The sequence below is a fragment of the Carcharhinus amblyrhynchos genome, chromosome 26 (assembly GCF_965287045.1).
Source record: "Carcharhinus amblyrhynchos chromosome 26, sCarAmb.v2.hapA, whole genome shotgun sequence".
Lineage (NCBI taxonomy): Eukaryota > Metazoa > Chordata > Chondrichthyes > Carcharhiniformes > Carcharhinidae > Carcharhinus > Carcharhinus amblyrhynchos.
Genome location: NC_137349.1, coordinates 36,065,952 through 36,086,566, shown reverse-complemented (window position 1 = coordinate 36,086,566; position 20,615 = coordinate 36,065,952). Strand labels below are relative to the sequence as shown.

The following is a 20,615-nucleotide window of genomic DNA, read 5'->3' as shown; positions in this document are numbered from 1 at the left end:
CATTTGTATAATTTCACCAGAGCACTTGTCCCAACGGTAAACGGAACAACAACAAAAAAATCCAAATACTGCAGAATTCTAGATTATTTTGACACAAAATATTAAACTTTGAGCGCCCAGACAGTTTGATGTGTTGAGTCATCAGTTCAGGATGCAGGAATTATTGGTCAGACATTGCCAACGGGAATGTTTTGATTAATTCATTAATTTCCCGGGGCTCCTCCCTCATTCCGCCCACAAGTTTTCCAGGCTCCTTTATAAAGAGCGTTGCTGCAGTCTGGCCATCACTGTCACTTCTCTGAGTCTGCTCCTGTTTTGGGTTAATTACCAAAACGCGGAATAAAGATGGATCAGACTCAGCTCCAGGTGCCGGAGACGTTAGAGGATTTGATCAAACAACTTCATGAAATCTTCTCCAGTGATAAAGTCAACGTGGAAGAAGTGCACGGTCTGATGGAATCGTACCAAAGCAACCCTGTAGATTGGAGTAAATTCGCAAAGTTCGATCAGTACAGGTAACCCACTTCAACCCTCACAGGGTCTAACAGTAAACCATCTCCGGACTGGAACTTATAATACAATATCTTTCTGCACGTTAAATGTTGCAGAAGAAGCAAGGTAGTTTCAGATTGGTGAAATCCGATCTGCTCAGGGCATTCGCCAAATGGTCAGATTATTACAAGGTCAAATTATTGCAAGGTCTTTGCTGCAATGGTCAGATTTTTTTTTGCAAGGTCTTTCTATAGCTGGGGCGTGGGGTGGGGCGAGATCCAGAAACTTTACCATGAGTCTGTACTCAGTAGAAATGATTCTCGTCCTCATCCCCCGCAAACGATTAACACTGATAGGTTAGTACGCTGATTAATATTGCAGTATGGCTGCATCTATGAACAGCATCCCAGTGTACACAGCTGACAATTTCCAATCATGTTTCCGACTAGGAATCGATGTAGACTGATGCCTACAAGTTTGTGCTCTCTGTCTTGGCACTGTTGACAGTATCTGTTGAAGACAGAACAACCAGTCTGTGCTTTCAACAAGCACATTGTTTGCAGTTCATTAGCCAATTCAACGTGTTTGTATTTCTTCAAAGATGACCACAAGCAGGCGATCCCATTAAAATAACATTGACATCAAAAGTTGACATTGGAATTTTGCACTCTTGTATTGCCCCCATTAACTTACACTTTAACAATTTTTCCCTAAACACTGAATCTTGTTTTGTAACTACTGATGTTCTGTTTGTAGAGTTGTTTAATTACTAACTTGGTCATACACTCACAGCATGGAGGATATGGTACATAGAGAAGGAAAGGAGAGAGTGCAGAATGTAGTATTACAGCTCTAGCTAGGGTGTAGAGAAAGATCAACTTTAATATGAGGTAGTTCAGAAGTCTCATGACAGCAGGGAAGAAGCTGTTTCTGTGTACGACCTCGGAGTTTTGCATCTTTTTCCTAGTGGAAGAGAGTATGCCTGGGGTCCTTGATTACGCTGGCTACATTTGAGGCATCTTGAAGTGCAGATAATGGATAGGAGGCTAGTTTGAGTGATGGACTGGGCTTCATTTGTGACCCTTTGTAGTTTATTGTGGCCTTGAACAGAACAGGAGCCGTACTAAGTTATGATACCAGAAAGAATGCTGTCTTTGGTGCATCTGTAGAAGTTGGTGAGTGTTGTGGTGGGCATGTCACATTTCCTCAGTCTTGTGAAGGTAGAGGTCTTGGTGGATTTTCTTGATTAGTGTCAGCATGGGGGGATCCAGGATAGGTTGGTGATCTGGACATCTTAAACTTGAAGCTCTTGACCATTTCTACTTTGTCCCCATTGATGTAAACAGGCACGCTCTCCGCTATGCTTCCTGAAGTCGATGACAATCTCCTTTTGTCTTGCTAACATTGAGGGAGAGATTATTGTCATCACACCAGATTCTCCATCTCATTCCTGTCATTGTTTGAGATCTGACCCATAAGTGATGTCATCAGCAAACTTGAAAATCGAATTTTAAGGGGAATTTGGCCATGCAGTCAGGTGTATAAGGAATTTAATAAGAGTCTGAGGACACAATACGTTTCAGTGTAAACTAATACATTTGATAAATCAAATCAAGGTTGTTTTCCTTTGCAGAGAATGGAGAGGAGGGTCCTGATTTGAGATATACAAAATTGAGGGGTGTAGATGGGAAGAAATGTTCCCCTTAGTACAAGGTCAATAACCAGGGGCACCAGTGAGGATGATTATGGAGGTGTTGTTGCCTTTCCTTACTGACTGCAGCCTATTGACTTGGAAGTCGAGAAGCCAAACCCAAGGCCACAAAGTTTGCAGATGAGTCTTGTAGGAATAATGGTGTTAAAAGCTGAGCTGTAGCCTATGAATAGAGGTCTGATGTAGGTGTTCCAGGGTTGAGTGTAGGGCCAGGGAGATAGCATCTGCTGTGGAACTATTGCAGCGATAGGTGAACAGTAGTGGATCCAGGCAGTTTAAGAGGCAGGAATTGATTTGTGCCATGACTAACCTTTCCAAGCATGCTATCAAAAGGATCCACAGAAGGTTGCCTGGGCTTAACCAACATCTTTTCATAGCTGAAATGTAACAGTCCAGGCACCTTCCTGGTGAATCTCCTCTGCAACCTTTCTAGTGCAATCACACACTTTCTATAGTGTGGTGACCAGAACTGCACACACTACATAGTTACAGCCCAACGAGTGTTTTATATGCTCCATCATAACATCCCTGCTCTTGTACTCCTATGCCTTATGTCTCCTTGCCTGTTTTAAAGTCACGTCATTCCTGCTTGATAACACAACATGGCCATTTGCATGAGCAAAGTTTGTTTTGTCTTGAATCTTTTTAATAAGTAAAGAATTTGCATTTATAGTATTAAAATGTCCCAAGTAACTGTTTGAATAGGCAAATGCAGTCATTAATCTATGCAAAGTAATACTGTACTGATGAAATGCCAGTTAAACTTTTAGCATAACAATGCTCCACCAAGGAATGTTGGCCTCTTGCATGTCAATGGTTGGAATCCTAACGTTTATAGATGATCCCTGGAGCAGTCACAACACCCAAACCTGAGTCAGAAGGTTAACGGTTGCAATCCCACTCAACAACAGTGCACAAATCTAGGCTGCTATCCCAGTGCAATTCTGAGGCAGTATAATGGGTTGCACCTTTTGGATCAGCTGTGTGTGTCCTTTTCGTTTCACAAACTTCTGAACGTAGCAATCCTGGGTTGAGTTTCAAGACAAGAATTCAAGTCGGATAAAGATAATCAAAAGCCATGCCAAGCAAATTTCCTCAGGTGAACAAGATCATTAATAAAATGAATATAGTAATTTCTGTTCCTTAAAGTTACAAAGCCAGTGGAAAGGGTAAGCCCTTATCAGATCTGAATTGAATCCAATTCATGGTCCCCACAAGAAGCTGGCAAGAAAAGCCATCGCTCGTGATCTGATATTTGGTTTTGTTTTAGCTAAAAGTCTGAGACATCCTTAGCTGCCAATTTGAATCAACTAAGTGGTTTGCTAGATCAATGAGGATAGTAAATGATGAACAATATTGCTGTGAATCATATGAGGGATATTTTTCCATAAAGGGAATTAACAAATTCAATAAATTATGGACATTTTTACTGAAAAAAGCTTTTTTAAAAAGAAAGCAAAATTAAGATTTAATTGCACATCCCCCAAATTATTCATCCAGGCCTCTGGACAACTAGTCCTACAACATAAACTTCACTATCTACTGTTTATAATGGAGTGTTCTCATTAAAGTTTGAAGAAGGAAATGTTTGTCAAGAAGACTGGAGAACAAGACCTAAATGTTGAGATTCTCCTCCCAAGTTCAGCTGTTCTAAACTTTGGAAACTGAAGCTCTCTTTTGAAGTAATGGTGGAATTTGAGAAATCTGGGGAGCAAAACATTTTTTTAAAGTGCTGGTTGGTAATCAACAACTTTGGAAGAAATGTTGGAAAATGAAACATTCACTGAGGTTTTATTCAAGCCTTAGTTTCTTGTTTTTCTACATTCACCCCCCACTTCATTGCATAGCACGAGGGCTAAAACAAGCACCCTTGAGGGACAAGGACTGCAAGTTTGGAACACATCTGCAAGTTCCCCTCCAGGTCCCACCCCATTCTTATCTAGCACTATGCTGTTGTTCCTTAACTACTGCTGGGTTTAAAAACCCGGAACTCCCTCCCCAACAGTCCTGTGGGTGTAACTGCACAAGGTTCAGAAGGTGGCTCAATACAACCTTTACAAGGGCCATTAAGAATGTGCAACACAGGCTGGCATTTTGTCCTTGCCACTTAAATCCCATGAGCAAATTTACAAAAGTTTGTCCAGTTTTAAAACTCTTGTAAATTTGCTCATGGGATTTAAGTGGCAAGGACAAAATGCCAGCCTGTGTTGCACAAAGTTCCTGAAGAGACTGGAACAAAACATGTGCACACTTTAAAAGAAGCCAGGATTGTTTCTCAAGGTGAGTTGTGCTGCCTGGGGTTTAATGAGCACAGTGGCAGGATGTTTTGAAGAGTGGATGGTGGGTGTGGTATTATGGTGGAGGTGGGGGCAGGTGTCTGTAAGGAAGGACCTAAAAGATTTAGTGGGAGTGGGGGGCAGTGCAGGTTGAAGCTGGAGGACTACTTCTACCCCCTCCTGGATGAAAGGAAAGACTTTCTAAAGTATAGAAACTGTTGACTATCCTGTGCCTCTTCTCACCTCAATCCTGCTTGGCACCAGGTTTAACTAGTATGATACTTACATGTGCACTTTAAATGGTGATGGGACCCCATTCTGTACTATGCTTCCAGCTTTTAGATATTAACCCACACTTGTCTTTCGTGAGCAACTTCCTGAAAGCAATAACAGTTATTGTGAAAACAACATGACTGTCATTTTAATCCCCCCTCATCCTCATCCTATCAGATGAACAGGGTTAACTGTAGCTATTTAAGTTATTGCCTACCTAACAGTTATCAGGTGGCAGTGGTTGACACTACTGCCTTTCAGTGCCAGAGACCTGGAATCAATTTCAGCCTTGGGTGACTGTGCAGACTCCACACATTCTCCCCATGTCTGTATGAGTTCCCTCCAGGTGCTCCAGTTTCCTCCCACAGTCCAAAAGATCCATAGGTTAGGTGGATTAGCCATGTTAAAATGTGTGGGATTGAGGATAGGGTGGAGGAGTGAAAGCCTCTGGGTAGAGTGCACTTTTGGTGGGTTGGTGCAGATTCAATGGGTTGAATGGCCTCTTTCTGCACTATATAGGAATTCTTATGGTTCCAATTTTCAAAAAGCTAACACTAAAATCTTCACCTGGTGAAGGGGCAGTGCTCTGAACATTGCTATTAACAAATAAACTTGTTGGACTTTAACCTGGTGCTACTTACTATAAAATATTAAATTTAAAGTCCAGAGATGGAAATTGTTTTGTTTAAAATGCAGTGGCCTTCAGCTCAAATTCTCACATGCAAAATGCATTGAGTTTGCTATGAAATCAAGGCAATAATCTTTAGGAAAAATCAAGTAGGGTATCATTGTGAGCCAACTACAGTTTAAAAACAGAGGAGATGTTGGGGCATCTAATCAGTGGTACAACTGCTCGTAACACTCTTCTATGTATCACTCCTGCCAAAGCCCATTGGTAGGAAAACCTTCAGCCTAAGTCCTGTTCTCACAAATTCCTTTGCTATTCTCTCAATCTTTCTTTTATTAAAAAAAAATTTTAGTTATCACTTGCCATTTCTCCTTTCTAACCTTGATGTGTTTTTTTTTCTAATCCTGTGTAAGGTCTTGGGTTTTTTGGCATTAAAGATGATCTGTCTATCAACGCACATTCTCTGCTCACAAATTAAAACTTAGAACTAGACTGGCTGGATGAACAGGATGTCTGCAAACAATGACGTCTTTGACATTGTGTTACTGCCCATGGATTCTGCTACCCACTACAATCATTAGCCTTGATTTTAAAGGGCAGGTAGAGCACACAGTGCATGCAAATCCCAAATGTGAGTGGTGAACCTGGGGTATCTTGTTACAAAGTCTTACAAAGCAAAATATTACAGCTGCTGGAGATTTGAAATAAAAATCAAAAATGCTGGAAATAGTCAGCAGATCTGGCTGCATCTCTGGAGGGAGGCACCATTTACTGAGGATGAAAGATCAGTGAAATTTTGGCTCTTTCTCTCTTCAGATGCTGCTGAGTATTTCTGGTTTCTATTTCAGACTTCATTGCATTGCATTCTTCCTCATACCCTGCTGGGTTGCTTGCAAAAGGCTGCAACTGGGCAGGGTCCATAGGATCAGCCCCTAGCAGTTTGATAAGCACACTGGCCAGACAGGGAAGTCATCACTCCTGTTCCACTTGTAGTTCTGACTGAAATGGCAAATGATGACTTCAGCATCTAAGGGGGCAGGTCATTTCCCTCACTTTAATTGTCCCAGGTCAGTTGCTGTTGGGTGACAGTTCAAATTGGGTAGTAAGAGAAAGATGCTGGAAATCTAAACAGAAAATGCTGGAAAAGCTCCACAGGTCTGGCAGAATCTGTGTGCTGATTAATGACATTGTTTTGGCTGTTATTTTAACAAGCAGGTTAATTTCTTTCAAACATGCTAAAACCTTCATATACCAAGCAGTGTCAGACTAATGTCTTGAGTGCACTAGCCCAAGTAATAAGAAAATGAAGAAATACCATTTTTTTCTGACACTGAATTATATTCTGCTGCATGCAGCAGTGACCTGGGGATTAATTTCAATTCCTGATGGGTTGCTGACCCTAAGCCTGCCTCAGAGCTGTTTACTGCAGTGTTTGTGTTCTTGGTCTATATTAGCTGTACTAACCTTGCTGCAACTTCACCACTGTGTACACAGCCTGTTTAAATATTCAACATTTTTTTTCTGGTACTAGATATGACATGGAGTCTCATGGGTAACTGTTACATTTGAGGTTACAGCTGTATTTTGCTTTCCAACATCAAATAACAAGAAGAAGAAACCAGCATTTACAAAATAATTTATCACACCTTCTGGATGTCCCAAAGGTCTCACCACAGATTGGTTTTTCTTTGAGATGCAGCCACTGTTGGGGAACACTGGGTAGTCAATTCCATGCAATGGTCAGGGGAAAATACAATTCTCTTGAATTCCATACTAAATGGCCTCAAACCTCCTGCTTTTTAGCTCCATAGACCTTGGAATTTTCCAGTCTTTGTATATTCTTGGCAGGCAAAAATCCATAAACCAATCTAGGGTGTTACTTGCAGGATATGATTAGATTCCATTATCTCCACAGGAGATGGCAGTTGTTTCTGTATTAGTTTGAGGCTTTTTGTGCCCTTGTCTGGAGATGGGATCACCCAATTAGCAATGCAGTTAGTGACTGAATTGACATCCTCCAGCTATCTTTAAAACAACATCTCTATTTAAAGTTCAGTATGCTTGTACACAAGGAAACAACAATGGTTTATTTGACAGTGAATGGGAACTAAGGATCATTCAGAGGTATGCTGCAAAAATACTCATTATTAGCAGCACAGTTATGCACATTTGGATAAACAAAGTCCTCAGATTTATATGATGCATGCAAAGTAATAAGAATTGCAAGAGCTCTGGTATAAAGCTTCAAAATTGCTGAATACTGGATAGGTGCTGGGAGCTTCTTTGTGCAAAAGAATAAATTTGTGTGTAAACACATCTGTCCCTAGTTGGGGAAGGATTATGAAATAATTGTGAAAGTATATAAACCAGCTCACTCTGGGTGTCTGGGAGAGTCTGTTACTTTTATTTGTTTTGGAAATAAACCTGTTTGTTTAGAAGGTACAGGCTAGACTTCATCAACATGATTGGAATTAACAGAAGGGGCAAGTCTTACTATTTAAGAAAAGTGATCCAGTCTGATTAATCAAAGTACACTATTGTCTATCATGCCAGGATTCATATTGTTTTACAATGAGATGATCATTTTATTGTATAGAATTTTCTCTTTTCTTTCAGATGGGAAAGATGCTGGTTATTGTTTATTTGCAAAAGCAGTGGTTCCACTATTGGGTTGTATCCAGTTCCCAATACTCAATTAAGGCTGGAATGTTACCTCCCCATTCGCTAGGGGAAGATAATGAGAAGGTCCATCAACCTTGGGTGGGACTCCTCAGTTTCTGGATGAGGGAGGCCATAAAACCCCATCCCACAATGACTTAACAAACTTGGACTTGTATAGAGCTTTATGCTGCACAACTAATGGACTAGCTTTTGAAGCACAGTCCTGAGTATACAGTAGACAAATTGCACTTAACAACATACCACAAACAGCAAGTAAATTTGCTGCCAGAACTCTGTTTAATTTGTAAATGGTGCCATTCTTTTCCTTCATGCTACCTGATCAAGTCAACAGGCCCTCTGTTCTATGTAGCCTCCAAAGAAAGCCATACCTCTTGACAATGCAGCAGCCCTTGGATTAAGGCAAGCCTTCATCATGTTGGTGTTTCCTTTCAACTTGACTTCCCCTCCTGAGTTCAATGGCTGGGGTAGGGAAAGGGTTCCACTCATTTTCAGTAGCTTAATGCTTCTATAAGATCCACATCAAAACGTCAACCCCAAGGAGGGATATTTTGTTGCAAAACCTAATGCAACACCAACAGAGGCTCCATTCCACACTAAGTGTTTTTTAACTTGACATTTCTATGACTTTTTACAGAAGCTGCTGTTAGGCTTAACAGAGTTTGGAAATATAGTCTTTGCAACTGTAGGAATCTTTTGACCTTGGCTCCAGCAGGAAATTTTGTATGGTTTCTGTAGTGCCATACTGAATAACCAAGGTCCAAGATTGATGAAGATCCTGATTAAAAATCTGTGCCCAAGAAACCAGTCCTACCAAAAGTGAATGGGACACTGAACATGTACCAAAAACCTCCAATCTTGTTCAAGGATGGGGTTTTGGCTGAGTACCAAATTCTTAGGGGGCAGGAACAGGTGAGAATCCCACCTATTGTGTGATATATCTCCTGGAAGGGAGAGTTTGAGGAAGAAGCTTCTGCTCTCAAATATTTAAGTCTGTTCAAAATGGGATGGTGTCACTAGTCCTCACTAAATCATTTGCATCTTCCAGCCAATTCAGTAGTGAACAGCTGATTTGGGCAAGTCTAATGATGCATGTATGAGTTGCCTCTATGCAGAACTGTAGAGGTGACTGTAAAGACATGTTTTCCTCCTTTTATTACCGGAAAGCTTCATTCAAGAGTAGAATAATACCTCCACTCTTTCAGACTCCCAAGGGTAAGTCACAACTTGGCTACCTGACATTCCCTGGTTCTTGGCATCACCAAAGGATTGAGAAAGCAATTGATAGGTTGAAAGGACAAGTCTACTGCAGAATGTTGGTAACACTGTCTCCAGACTGGTCATGGTCTTCTGTATCCTCCACAATTTATTGTCCAAGGAAGCATCAAATCCCATTCATCAATCATTTCAATGCTCACTAACTTGTCTTGCCTACAGTTAAGAAAACTCAATTTGAAAATCTTAATGTTGGTTAGATGTTAGATACCCACTTTTTTAAAAAAGTGATTATTGTCAGACCACAATAGGACTCTGCTGATAAGTCAGACATACTGTGCCACATCTAGTTAATTATAAACACAATGTTATTACAATTGGCAATACAAGGACAGATGATAAATTACTTGGTCACCAGCATGACTGGCCCCACAAAATTTGTTTTGGCAGATTTGTTGTTTTCCTACTTGTTGGGACATTTTGTTAATCTGTGTATTGACCTTGTTTACAAAGCTCATGAAATAAATCTGAGGGGAAAGCAGGATAACGAGAGTTTCTGGCAATGTTGGTAGAGGGAAAATTTTCATCCTAGCAAAATTATCTATCTATCCTTTCTGAAGTCTCAATGTTCCCATTGTCCATGTTTTCCCAGAATATAGCCAGCACTAATGTAATTAATGAGCTTCAGAGTTGTTTGAGGTAGAGGAATGAGAATGGAAACCTATGCCATCTTTCATCAAGTGACCTTCACTAAAGGTGGAATAACCAGGATAGCCTCAATAATTCCAGCCGCATCCAAAAGCTGACCACAAGTAGTGATGATAGAATGCACTATGCCCAATATATTGCACATGGGGTAGAAACTACATCAATCTGAGTTCTGCACAATTTATGCTCAGTGTTTTCACCACCATCAAATCTTTTCCCAAGAACTGAACTGTAAACAATAAGGAAGAATGGGCATCCAGCATGATGCCACCACTAAACATCCCTCTGTTCCCCACCTCCCAGGGCCCAATCAGCATTCCAGAGGGATCACTCCCTCCATGACACTATTTCACTCCCAACTCCTCATCTCTTTCCCAAGGTACTTTTCCCTTGCACCCTAGAAGGTGCATCATCTCTCCCTTTACCTTTTTCCTTCCTCACCATTCAAGACCCAAATCACTCCTTTCAGCTTAAGAAGCATTTCACTTGCACTTTCTTCAATTTGCCTTGCTGGATTCCCTGCCCCCAATGTGGTCTCCCCTACATTGGGAAGACTAAATGCAAACTGGGTGACACTTGATGGAATACCTTTGTTCAGTCTACAGGCAAGACCCTGACCATCTTGTTGCTTCACAACAGGTTAAAGTCCAACCAATTTACTTGATAGTAAACTCACTATCAGATAAATTGGTTGGACTTTAACCTGGTGTTGTGAGATTTCTTGTGACCCCAGTCCAACACCATCTCCACATCTTGTTCCTTGCCATTTTAACTCAGCATCTTGCTCTCATCCCCACATGTCTGTCCTTGGTCTGCTGCAATGCTCTGGAGAAGCAGCATCTCATCTTCCAACTAGACACATTATAGCCCTCCAGTACTCAACATTGAGCTTAATGACTTTGCACCTCCATCTTAACTACCCTTTTTCGTTATCGCCTTTTTTTAATCTCCATCTAAAAGCACCCCCTCCAAATACAAGCCTGTCTCTTGTTCTTAAGCTTACTACATATTTATTGCAATCTCTCTCCCAGTTACAATTTAATGTCAACACTTTTTTTCCTTGGCTCCAATTGAAGGGACAGATTCAAATCATTAACTGTTTTATCTCCTATGGATGTGACCAGACCTGCTGAGCATTCTCTGGATGGAATTTAAATAGTGTCATAACAGCAAGAAAACTGAAGCAATCCAATATGGTCCAGACAGCAACTGTCTCCTTGGGGTGGGGGGACCTAAACCTAGCTGCAAAGTCACTGGGCACCATTTGGAATCTGTGCACTTCTTCCTTCCCATTGACCACCACCAAGCCCATGGTGGCATGTTTACCCACCACTTCCTGACACAGATCACCAACATTGGGACCCTTCCAATGGGTCCCTTGGCATAGCCCCTACTTGGCCCTATTGTTTGTTTGAGGTTTGATACTGATTAATAAAGACTGAGGTCAGTAATAACAAAATAACAGAACAGTTTATTGCACAGTAAGCACAAGACTGTCCAGACAAGCCCCACCCAAGGTGGGACTTGGGTTACTTGACCTACTCTCTAAAGGGGCATGCCCCAACATGCATAACACTCTCCTCTTTCTTCAATGTGCTTTCTTCCTCCTTCCCACCCCTCATCAATATAACATTTTTTAAACACAGTTCAACCATATACTGAACATAAGCATCAACATCCATTACAATATCTACATGGGCATAATCAGTCCATCTAGAGGATGATGGTTCCAGGATAACCTCATTGCCACATTCTTCCCTGCATTTCCAGAAGTGCTCAATCTTCCTCTCTCTAACCCAGTTACTGTCATCAGTAGCTTCTGCTGACATTTCACCACTGGTCAGAATTCCTTCTGTTCCATGACACTAGACTCAGTCAGTTCCCCTTGCAACAGTGCCATGTCAGGGAGGGCTTCCCCACTTTGTGGAGCTGCCACCAGTTGACCTGTTCTTCCTGGCTCTGTGGTATGTGACACTGGCCCTGTCTGGGCCACCACTGCAGGAACCCATTTTTTCCTCCCCCAGCATTGCCATGTTGTTCAGATTGTCTATAGCATATGTCATAGGACTATACTGCCAAAATGGTGCCCATTGTTGTAACTGTGCAGCTGCCATAAACTCTATTCCTGTGAATAGTGCAGATTTTGGCCAGGGGCCTGTAAGCAGTTAACAGCACACCCAAATATGATACTTTCTTCTTGACCTAGGCTTACCTTTCCTGTTTTTTGTCAAGGACCTTGATGCAAAAGCATGATCTTCTGGACAATGCATGTGACAACAGTACATCAGCTCCATAAGATGAGGCATCACAGGCCAACTGCAATGGCAACTTTAGAACAAAGTGTAGCAAAACTTGGCACAGCAAGTTTCTGCAAGAAGTGATGGGAATCAGTAAACAGTTGATCCATTTGGAATTTGTTGAGCAATAAATGATAGCCACAAGTTCTTTTTTTTTTCTCTTTCAATATTACTGTGATGTTTTGCATCCATTTGAACATGCAGACAGGACCTCCATTGTCTGAGTGCAGTTTTTCAGGTGCAACATTGCAGCACAACAGTAAGGCATCCGATCTAAAATACAAATTTAATCTATCCTGCTGCCTAAATCCACAATGAGTGGTGAGACAGATATAACGTAGAAACCCATTGGGTCTGCACCAAACACAATCCCACCCAGGCCCATCTCTGTAAGCCCACATATTTACCCACCAATTCTTTCACTACCACCCCCCTGCTTCCTGAGGCACTAAGGGGCAATTTAGCATGGCCAATGTATCTATCCCCCACATCTTTAGACTGTGGGAGGAAACCCACATCAGCATGGGGAGAATGTGCAAACTCCACACATTGACCAAAGCCAGGAATCGAACCCAAGTTCCTGAAGCTGTGAGGCAGCAGTGCTAACCACTATGCTGCCCATGATAACATTAAGCTTGTAGTGTTTCTTCACTCTGACTCCGTTTCCTTTAAAAACAAAGTTGAACACCTAAAACTAACCATATTACAAGTACATGCTAAACTTTTTGATGCCAAGATAGGGATGAAAGCAAGTTGCCAGAAGGAGGTAGAGAGAATCTGCAAAGCAATATAGAGTAGTTAGAGAAGTTGTGATATTGTCACCCAACTAAATCCAGAGAACCAGAGCAAAGCTGTAGGGATCTAGGTTCAAATCCCACTGACAGATGGTGAAAATTGAATTCCATAAAATAAAAATCTGGAATTCAAACCATTGTCGTAAACACATCAGGTTCAATGTACTTCAGGGAAGGAAATCTGCCATCGTTACCTAGTCTTGTCTCAAATTTGATTTTTTTAACTGCGCCCTCAAGGGCAATAAGAGATGGGCCAGCCAGTGACATCACATTCTGGGTGCCCTCAGTTCTGCCAGCAGAGTGTTTGCTGTTGGCATTAGCAGGACCTGTAAAGTGGGATTTGCCCAGCTTGAGAGATCAGGGTGCCCTTCAAAATGATACTGACAGGACCCCCCCCACCCTTTTCCATCCACAACAGACATGGCAACCCCAACTGGCAAGGGAAGCACCAATGGCATATCCTTCCCCCTTGCGCCCCCCCCCCCCCCCCAACCCCAGATCACAAAAGTCACTTCCCCCTCCCCCTCCAATCACACAGGCATGAAGGTGACCTAACCTCCTCACTATCCACCCCACCTCTCAGAACCCCTAGTGCCAACCTTTATACTGCACACTGGCTTGGTGCTGAAGGGGAAGAGTGGCAAGTACTGTGCCTATGTACCCCAGTGCCAGTTTGCAAAGAGTGGGGGGGGTCCCATGGGACCTTGACTTGGGTGGGGGAAAAGGATTGATCTCAGGGCTGTTCCCCAAGGATGGGGGGTCTAGTGACTACACTCTTCCTGGTTTCCCTGGGAAAGGGACTGTTCAGTGTCAGGATGATGAATTCTGATGCCTTTTCTGTGTCATCATTATTCTTCTATCCTCTGGAATCTTTGAAGTTCCCTGATCACTTTGACACAGGGGGGCTTGGACAGTTGGAAACATTCAAATCCACCGCAGCACTCCATCCCATGGTAGGAATTGGTCCAGGTGATAAAAGATCTGGATAGAAATGATTTTCCAGGAGAATCCTGCCTGCTGAACTGACCTAGTTTACCTTCTCAGTTTGAAGCTTAAGTTCTGAGGTTATCAAAACAAAATTGTGAATTTGTGTTTTTTAAAAAAAATTGGAGTAATACCACTGATTTTTTTTTTACTGTACACTCTGCATTTAGAGTGCACACATGATTCATGTGAAAAATCAGTGGATGGGGCCTAATCTTGCTGGAGAGGCCGGCAGCGTACTACTAGCTGGGTTACTGCACATGCACCAATCTATCAGCACTGAGATTGGCACATGTGCAGTAGCCCTGCACTGCTGGCCTCCCAATTACTAGCCCTGCTGGACATGTCCAGGCCAGCCTTGCCCCCCCCCCCCCCAACAACCACCACCCTGATGGTCAGCCCCAATCACTGGCCTGCCTTCCTCAACCAGACTGCAGAGTGGCAGTGACAATGCTTGGTTAGCCCTGGCAATGCACAGGGGGCAGCTCCTTACCACTGACCTCCTGGACAGCCTCATTGCACCCCCCCCCCCCTCACTTCAATCCAGTGCTGTTGGGCTGCCAGCTCTCCATTAGTGGGACACTGTTGTAAACCCTGCTGGAGTGTAACACTCCTAGCCCTGGATGGGGGGGTAGACAGAGGGGCTAGCTAAATGTTCCAATGGACAAGGGGGTCAAGGGTAACAAAGACAGTAAAATGGAGTTGAGACAACAACCTGATCAGCCATGATCTTGTGGCATGATTTAAGCAGGTTTGAAGGCCTACTCTTGCTCCCAAATTCTTCCAGCACTGTTCTCAAATCCTAGATCTGAAGTCATCATTTTGTTTGAGTACTAATCTCTCTTTTTTGTAAATGTTGCCAAAAACTCTGCATGCAGGGTCATGGAAGCCTTTTTTTCCTTAATCCCTGATGCCGTCACAAACAAAGCCCTTATTTTACTTGCTAGTACATTCCATTCTTGTAGCTGTTTGTGTTGCAAAATATTCATTTGATTGAAGTCAGCCTAGAAATGGCTCAAACAAAAACCACACGTTGCTTTCTCTGCAATCAGCTCACCATTGTCATTCCACGTCAACACCCTACTGTGGCCAAATTTGTCCTCCTGCTACACTCATTCAGCAGGGCCATTTATAGCAACTTCAGATCATGGACATTGTGGTACCATTATAGATGCTTGGACACCTCCCTTTTTGGGGAATTCTACCTATTGTTCGAGCAGTGGATGGAAGGCGGGTGCTGGTGTGGAAATTCTTTTGAAGTATACCCCATTTGTTTGATCAGCAGACATAATGATGGGATTAAAACCTTCAACTTCTTGTTCCATTTTAATTAAATACCAATAGTAGCAATAATGTAGTTGATTTTGAAATCCAGTTGCAACAGGCTGGGTGAAAATATGCTTCACAAAGCAGTCCATGAAGCTCATGGCTTTGGAGGAGGCATCAGGGTGAACTTGCTTCATCACTTTGTAGATGCTGTAACTCTCCTTCCTCTTTAACTTTGCTGCCCTATACTATCACTTTACTCAAGGTTTTCACAGTGCCCTTCTTGGGAGTTGCTTTCCCTCCCTCAGCATTTTGCTTTCTTCCTTCAGCTCCCCATGTCAAGCCTATTTTTAATAAGAAAATCTAATACTGACTGCTATCATGCAGTTTTGTAACAAGTGATCTTTATGCCCATTTATCTTTGCACCAGTTTTACAGCTGTTTAGAAGATTTTGATTCACTTAATAGCAAACATACCCTTGTTCTCCTTAAAACCATCAACGTATCCAAAATCTAGTCAAACCCTCTTCCCTTCAAATGAGTTGCAGCAACCAGTTCAAAACTGGATCTAGTGTAAACATGGTCAAAATAACAGAACCAGACTCAGAACGTAAGCACTAGCACATTTTTGTCTTGCTTTCAAGACCTGACTATTTCTGGGTAGATGGACAGCAAGGTGCAGGAATGACAGTGAATGGTTTTTTGTCACCAGCTCTGGGAATTCTCCAGGCTGGGGAATACCATTTCATTCAGCATCAGGATTATGTATTGAGATCAGATCTGTACAAAAATGCTTTTTAACCTAGACCAATGGCCCTCACTCCAAACACTGGCAACTAATAAGGTCAGACTGTAGCACCCAAGGGTCATCCTTTGAGGTCCCTGCCAGGAACATTGACAGGGCTCCTGAATCCAGGACTATGCAACAATGGGGTTTTCACCTGGATTTCCAACTGAAGGTTGCAATCGGCAAAACTTCAGCCTGTAACTTTTTTTAAATTTGGTGTCCTGCTTGAAGAGACTTGGAACTAGGAGTAGGTAAGTCAGCCCCTCGAGCCTGCTCCAACATTCAATATAATCATGGCTGATCTTGTCTCAGCCCCTACTCTCTTCCTGTCCATTCTCCATAACCCTTCAACCCATTAATAATTAAAAATCTGTCCATCTCAAATTTACTCCATATCCACTGCATTTTGGTAGTGAATTCAACAAATTTGAGAGAACTAATTTCTCCTCATTTTCTTTTCAATCTGCCACCCCTTTCCAAGAGCTTCCAGTACCCTTTTTTGACATTTTTGATGCTTTAATTGAAAACAACTTTTCTGCTGTCTTGGATCTTCTCCTGCACCTCTGAGTGCCTAACAAGCACCCATACTAACATGGACACCTGCCTGATTAGCCTAAATTCCTGGATCCCAGACATCCCAGCAGATTCCCTACACACAATTCCCATGCAGCTTGTTACACTTCCACAGACCAGGATAAGTGGTCAGGTCTCTGTCCCATCCACTAAGGAGAATTCAGACACTGACCAGTGTAATCATTAATGTCAATCATTGTTTGGGTAAGATACATGTCCTTTGAAAAATATAATGCATTTAAAAAAACTACAAATGCTGATCACCTGAGGGGTAAGGATGCACAGGTTAGTGTAAATGGTGGTGCTGTATGTATCTTACCTACTGTCCTGCCTCTCCCTGTATTTTCCATTATGACTTGCATCTCTCCAGCTCCCATTTTTTTTCTTCTATTTGAACCCAGAGCTTCAGCTTGTAACTATCCAAGTCTGCTGCTTCCTGACTCTGCACAGGGAACAGACAGTAGTGCTTTTAAAACCAAATTTTTTTTAATTTTGGAGAGCAAAATGCTGAACTCTATCAATAGTGTAGGGATATACCTGTACTTTTTACTGTTTTTTTTTTGTTTTAAAACACAATACCTTTGTCCAAGGATATGAAAAGCACTGATATAAGGGTAAGCAAAGCACTGCCAGCAGACTCAAACACTAACATCAATTTTCATATCTCCAACCTTGCTTCCCTTCAAGAGTGGAGGATTGCTGAATTTATCCTAAATAGGTTGCTCCCCACTTGAACCTCCAACCAGTCAGAGACCCCACTCCCCCAGCATAGCCCACCTGCTACCCCCCACCAACAGGTGCATACAACCTCCCTGTCTAGGAAACTCAAAGGTGATGAGAGGTTTTGACATCTTTCCCTGCCACCCCCCTCTCAAAAACACACCACCTGAACAACTACCTAAAGTACAGCAGATCCCCTGCACCCAGTACCCTCTTCCGCCAGGGGTCCTGACCAATATCTATCTACTCCACACACGCACCACCCTGTTCAAAAATCTAGCATGAGTAATAAGGAAAAGGTTTGAGACAAGGCAACAAGCCACAATATTGGGGAAATAAGGGTTGGACATGAGGCAAGCTGAACAAAGCACAAAATATCCTCTGCCTGCTGTACAGTCTGGTTTAACCCTTATACCATGGACAAATAACTACAAGTAGATGTCTTTATTAGTACAACCAATATTTATTTAAACCCACATAATCAATAATCACCCACCCAACCAACAATAACTTAATCTTTCAGAAAATACTAGAATTCTTGTCCAATACAAGACCTTGACTTTGCATGACTGGCAAATACCCAAGCAGATATTGGCCGTTATCTGTACACTGATCTCAGTAGTTGTCTGTGTAGTCTGGTCTGGCATTCTGGCTCTGGTCGTCTTCTGTCCTTCTCGGGTGTGGTGGCTCTCCTCTTGCTGGCGATGGTCACCGTTATTGTAGCTCGTTCGTGGGGTCAGAGAGATTCCTGATTATGCAGCACCCTTTATCCCCCCCCCATTTGGTTTCACACCCCTTTTTTTGGGCCATTGCCAATCAATTGAGGACTTGATCATCCTGATCAATAAGCGGTCTGTAGGTGCTGGAGGCACAGAGGTCACACATCTCCCTCCTAAATAAGGGTTCAAGGTGCCCTTGTGTCTGGTACACAACCCAGTGTGACCAGAAAGCCTCTTTCATTCTGGAGATGATCCATATCCTGTTCACTCATCAGAGTTGTAGCCTGTTTGTCTCCCTTTAAACTGCAGCCTGTCGGTTTAGTTTCTTGCCCAATTGTCCCAGAGTGATTTACAAAATGCCATTTTAGATGGCCCATTTGGCCACACCTCCACACTTCACACCCCACCCCTCCAACTACCACCTCCACACTTCGCACCCCACCTCTCCGACCACCACCTCCACACTTCACACCCCACCCCTCCAACCACCACCTCCACACCTCACACCCCACCCCTCCAACCACCACCACCACCACACTTCACACCCCACCCCTCCAACCACCACCACCACACTTCACACCCCACCCCTCCAACCACCACCTCCACACCTCACACCCCACCCCTCCAACCACCACCACCACCACACTTCACACCCCACCCCTCCAACCACCACCACCACCACACTTCACACCCCACCCCTCCAACCACCACCACCACACCTCACACCCCACCTCTCCAACCACCACAAAAACCCAACAGCTAGTGAGTAAGTTAGTTAATCAGGCCATAAATGAGGTGGAGTCTGTTCATGTATTTTCAAAGTTCTCACTACATATTAATCTGTGTACCACAATTATTTTTTTTACAGATACACTCGGAACCTTGTGGACCGTGGAAATGGAAAGTTTAACCTGATGATTCTGTGCTGGGGTGAAGGACATGGCAGGTAGGGTGAATTTCTCAAATTTAGTATTTATTTTTAATCCATTTTGAAGTCAGTAACACGTTGGGTACAATACCACAGATGTCAGGCACTCATTGCCCAAATATAGATTTTTTTTCTTTGTGATTGGGTTCTTCACTCTGTGGCGGACTCGTACCTCAGTACTGTTTTCTACTGAATATTCCACTGCTGCTTCCTGCCCCTCATTTCCCACCTGTCTCCTGGGGAGAAGGCAGCCCATCAATATTGTAATGAGGCTGTGCTGTTAAGATTGGCATGGCCTTCACATGTGGCCTTGCCAGCTTTGTTTGGCTGATTACCTGATTCTTCCTGTTAATAGCAGGACACAGGGTCCAATTTTAACTCTGCAAATGGTTTTGAATGGGTTACCATCAGGGTATAATAGAATCCATCACATTTCTGTTATACGTGTCAAAGTGAATTTCTGCATCACACTCAAAACAAAATTAAAGAAAGAAGAATCATTTGGAATAAACAAAGTCCTCCAAGCAACTAAAAATACCCAAATGATAAGTCTCAAGGAGCCACAGTATCTATAAGCCCTCAGAACACTCTAAATAATCAATATAAATTGGGCATCTGACCAACAGCCTTAAAGCAATTACTTCATATCAACGTCAATTAAAACTTTATAGGAATACAACTTTCACTCAGCAGAATAATAACACTATCTCATACACCGTTTATAATGCAGCAAACATCTGACTTGTGATTCTCTTATGGGCAAAGTTTGGACATAGTTGCATCTCTGCAATAGTTGCTTTTTAAAAAAAGTCTTCTCTTTTCTTGAACCTGCTGCTGAATTACCCTCCACACCTTCCTGTTCCACTGAGGCCATTTCTTCTAATCCCAGCCCTTGCCATGTATCACTTACACCCTCCAATCTTCCCCTCTGTCATGAAATGGACACAGGAATCTGTTTCTTTATTCCTTCCCTCCAGTGAATTTTTGGCTTGGCATGATGCTGAACACTTCTTTCATCACTTCTATCTCCATGCTCACTTTATTGCAGAGGGGGTTCCTTTTTCCCCTCCCCCACTGTTGAACAGATCCTTTCAACCATCTTCCGTATTCTCCCTCAACCTGGACTGTGTTCTCTGACCTCCTACCTGTTTCTGATCTTTTATTTTGAGAACTGTTAGCATAACATTAACCATCTAAATTTCTCTGCTTTTCTCATCCACTCTAACCTGTCTTCCTCTGAACTTGTTGCACTCTATTCTCAAGTCCAGCCTTGACCTTGTGGTCAAACCTGCTGACAAGGGTGGTGCCATTTTTTTCAGGCGTACTCATCTCTACCTTGCAGATGCCAAGGGCCAACTCTGACGCTTTCTTCGATCCAACTCCTCATCTAACCATTGTTTCCAGGACTGTCCCTGACCTCATTGCTTTTGAAGATCTTCCCTCTACAGCTTCCAACTGCTTAATCCCCCAATCTCCCACATCCTGCTTCTCACCTTTTTCCCAAACAGGACTGCCCAGGTAGACCCATCATGTCAGCCTGTTCCACGGAATTCATTTCTTCCTAT

General features: G+C 42.7%; 1 protein-coding gene across 1 annotated transcript in view; it reads left to right on the top strand.

Annotated features, from left to right (window-relative positions):
* Positions 1-269: 269 nt before the first annotated feature.
* The window catches only part of LOC145358527 (cysteine dioxygenase type 1-like), a 31,414-nt gene continuing 11,068 nt past the window's right edge, over positions 270-20,615 (top strand). Inside the window, exons 1-2 of the mRNA XM_080212661.1 lie at positions 270-515; positions 18,991-19,068. Coding sequence (XP_080068787.1) covers positions 346-515; positions 18,991-19,068 — 248 coding nt within the window. The 5' untranslated portion in view covers positions 270-345. The remainder of the gene's footprint in view (positions 516-18,990; positions 19,069-20,615) is intronic.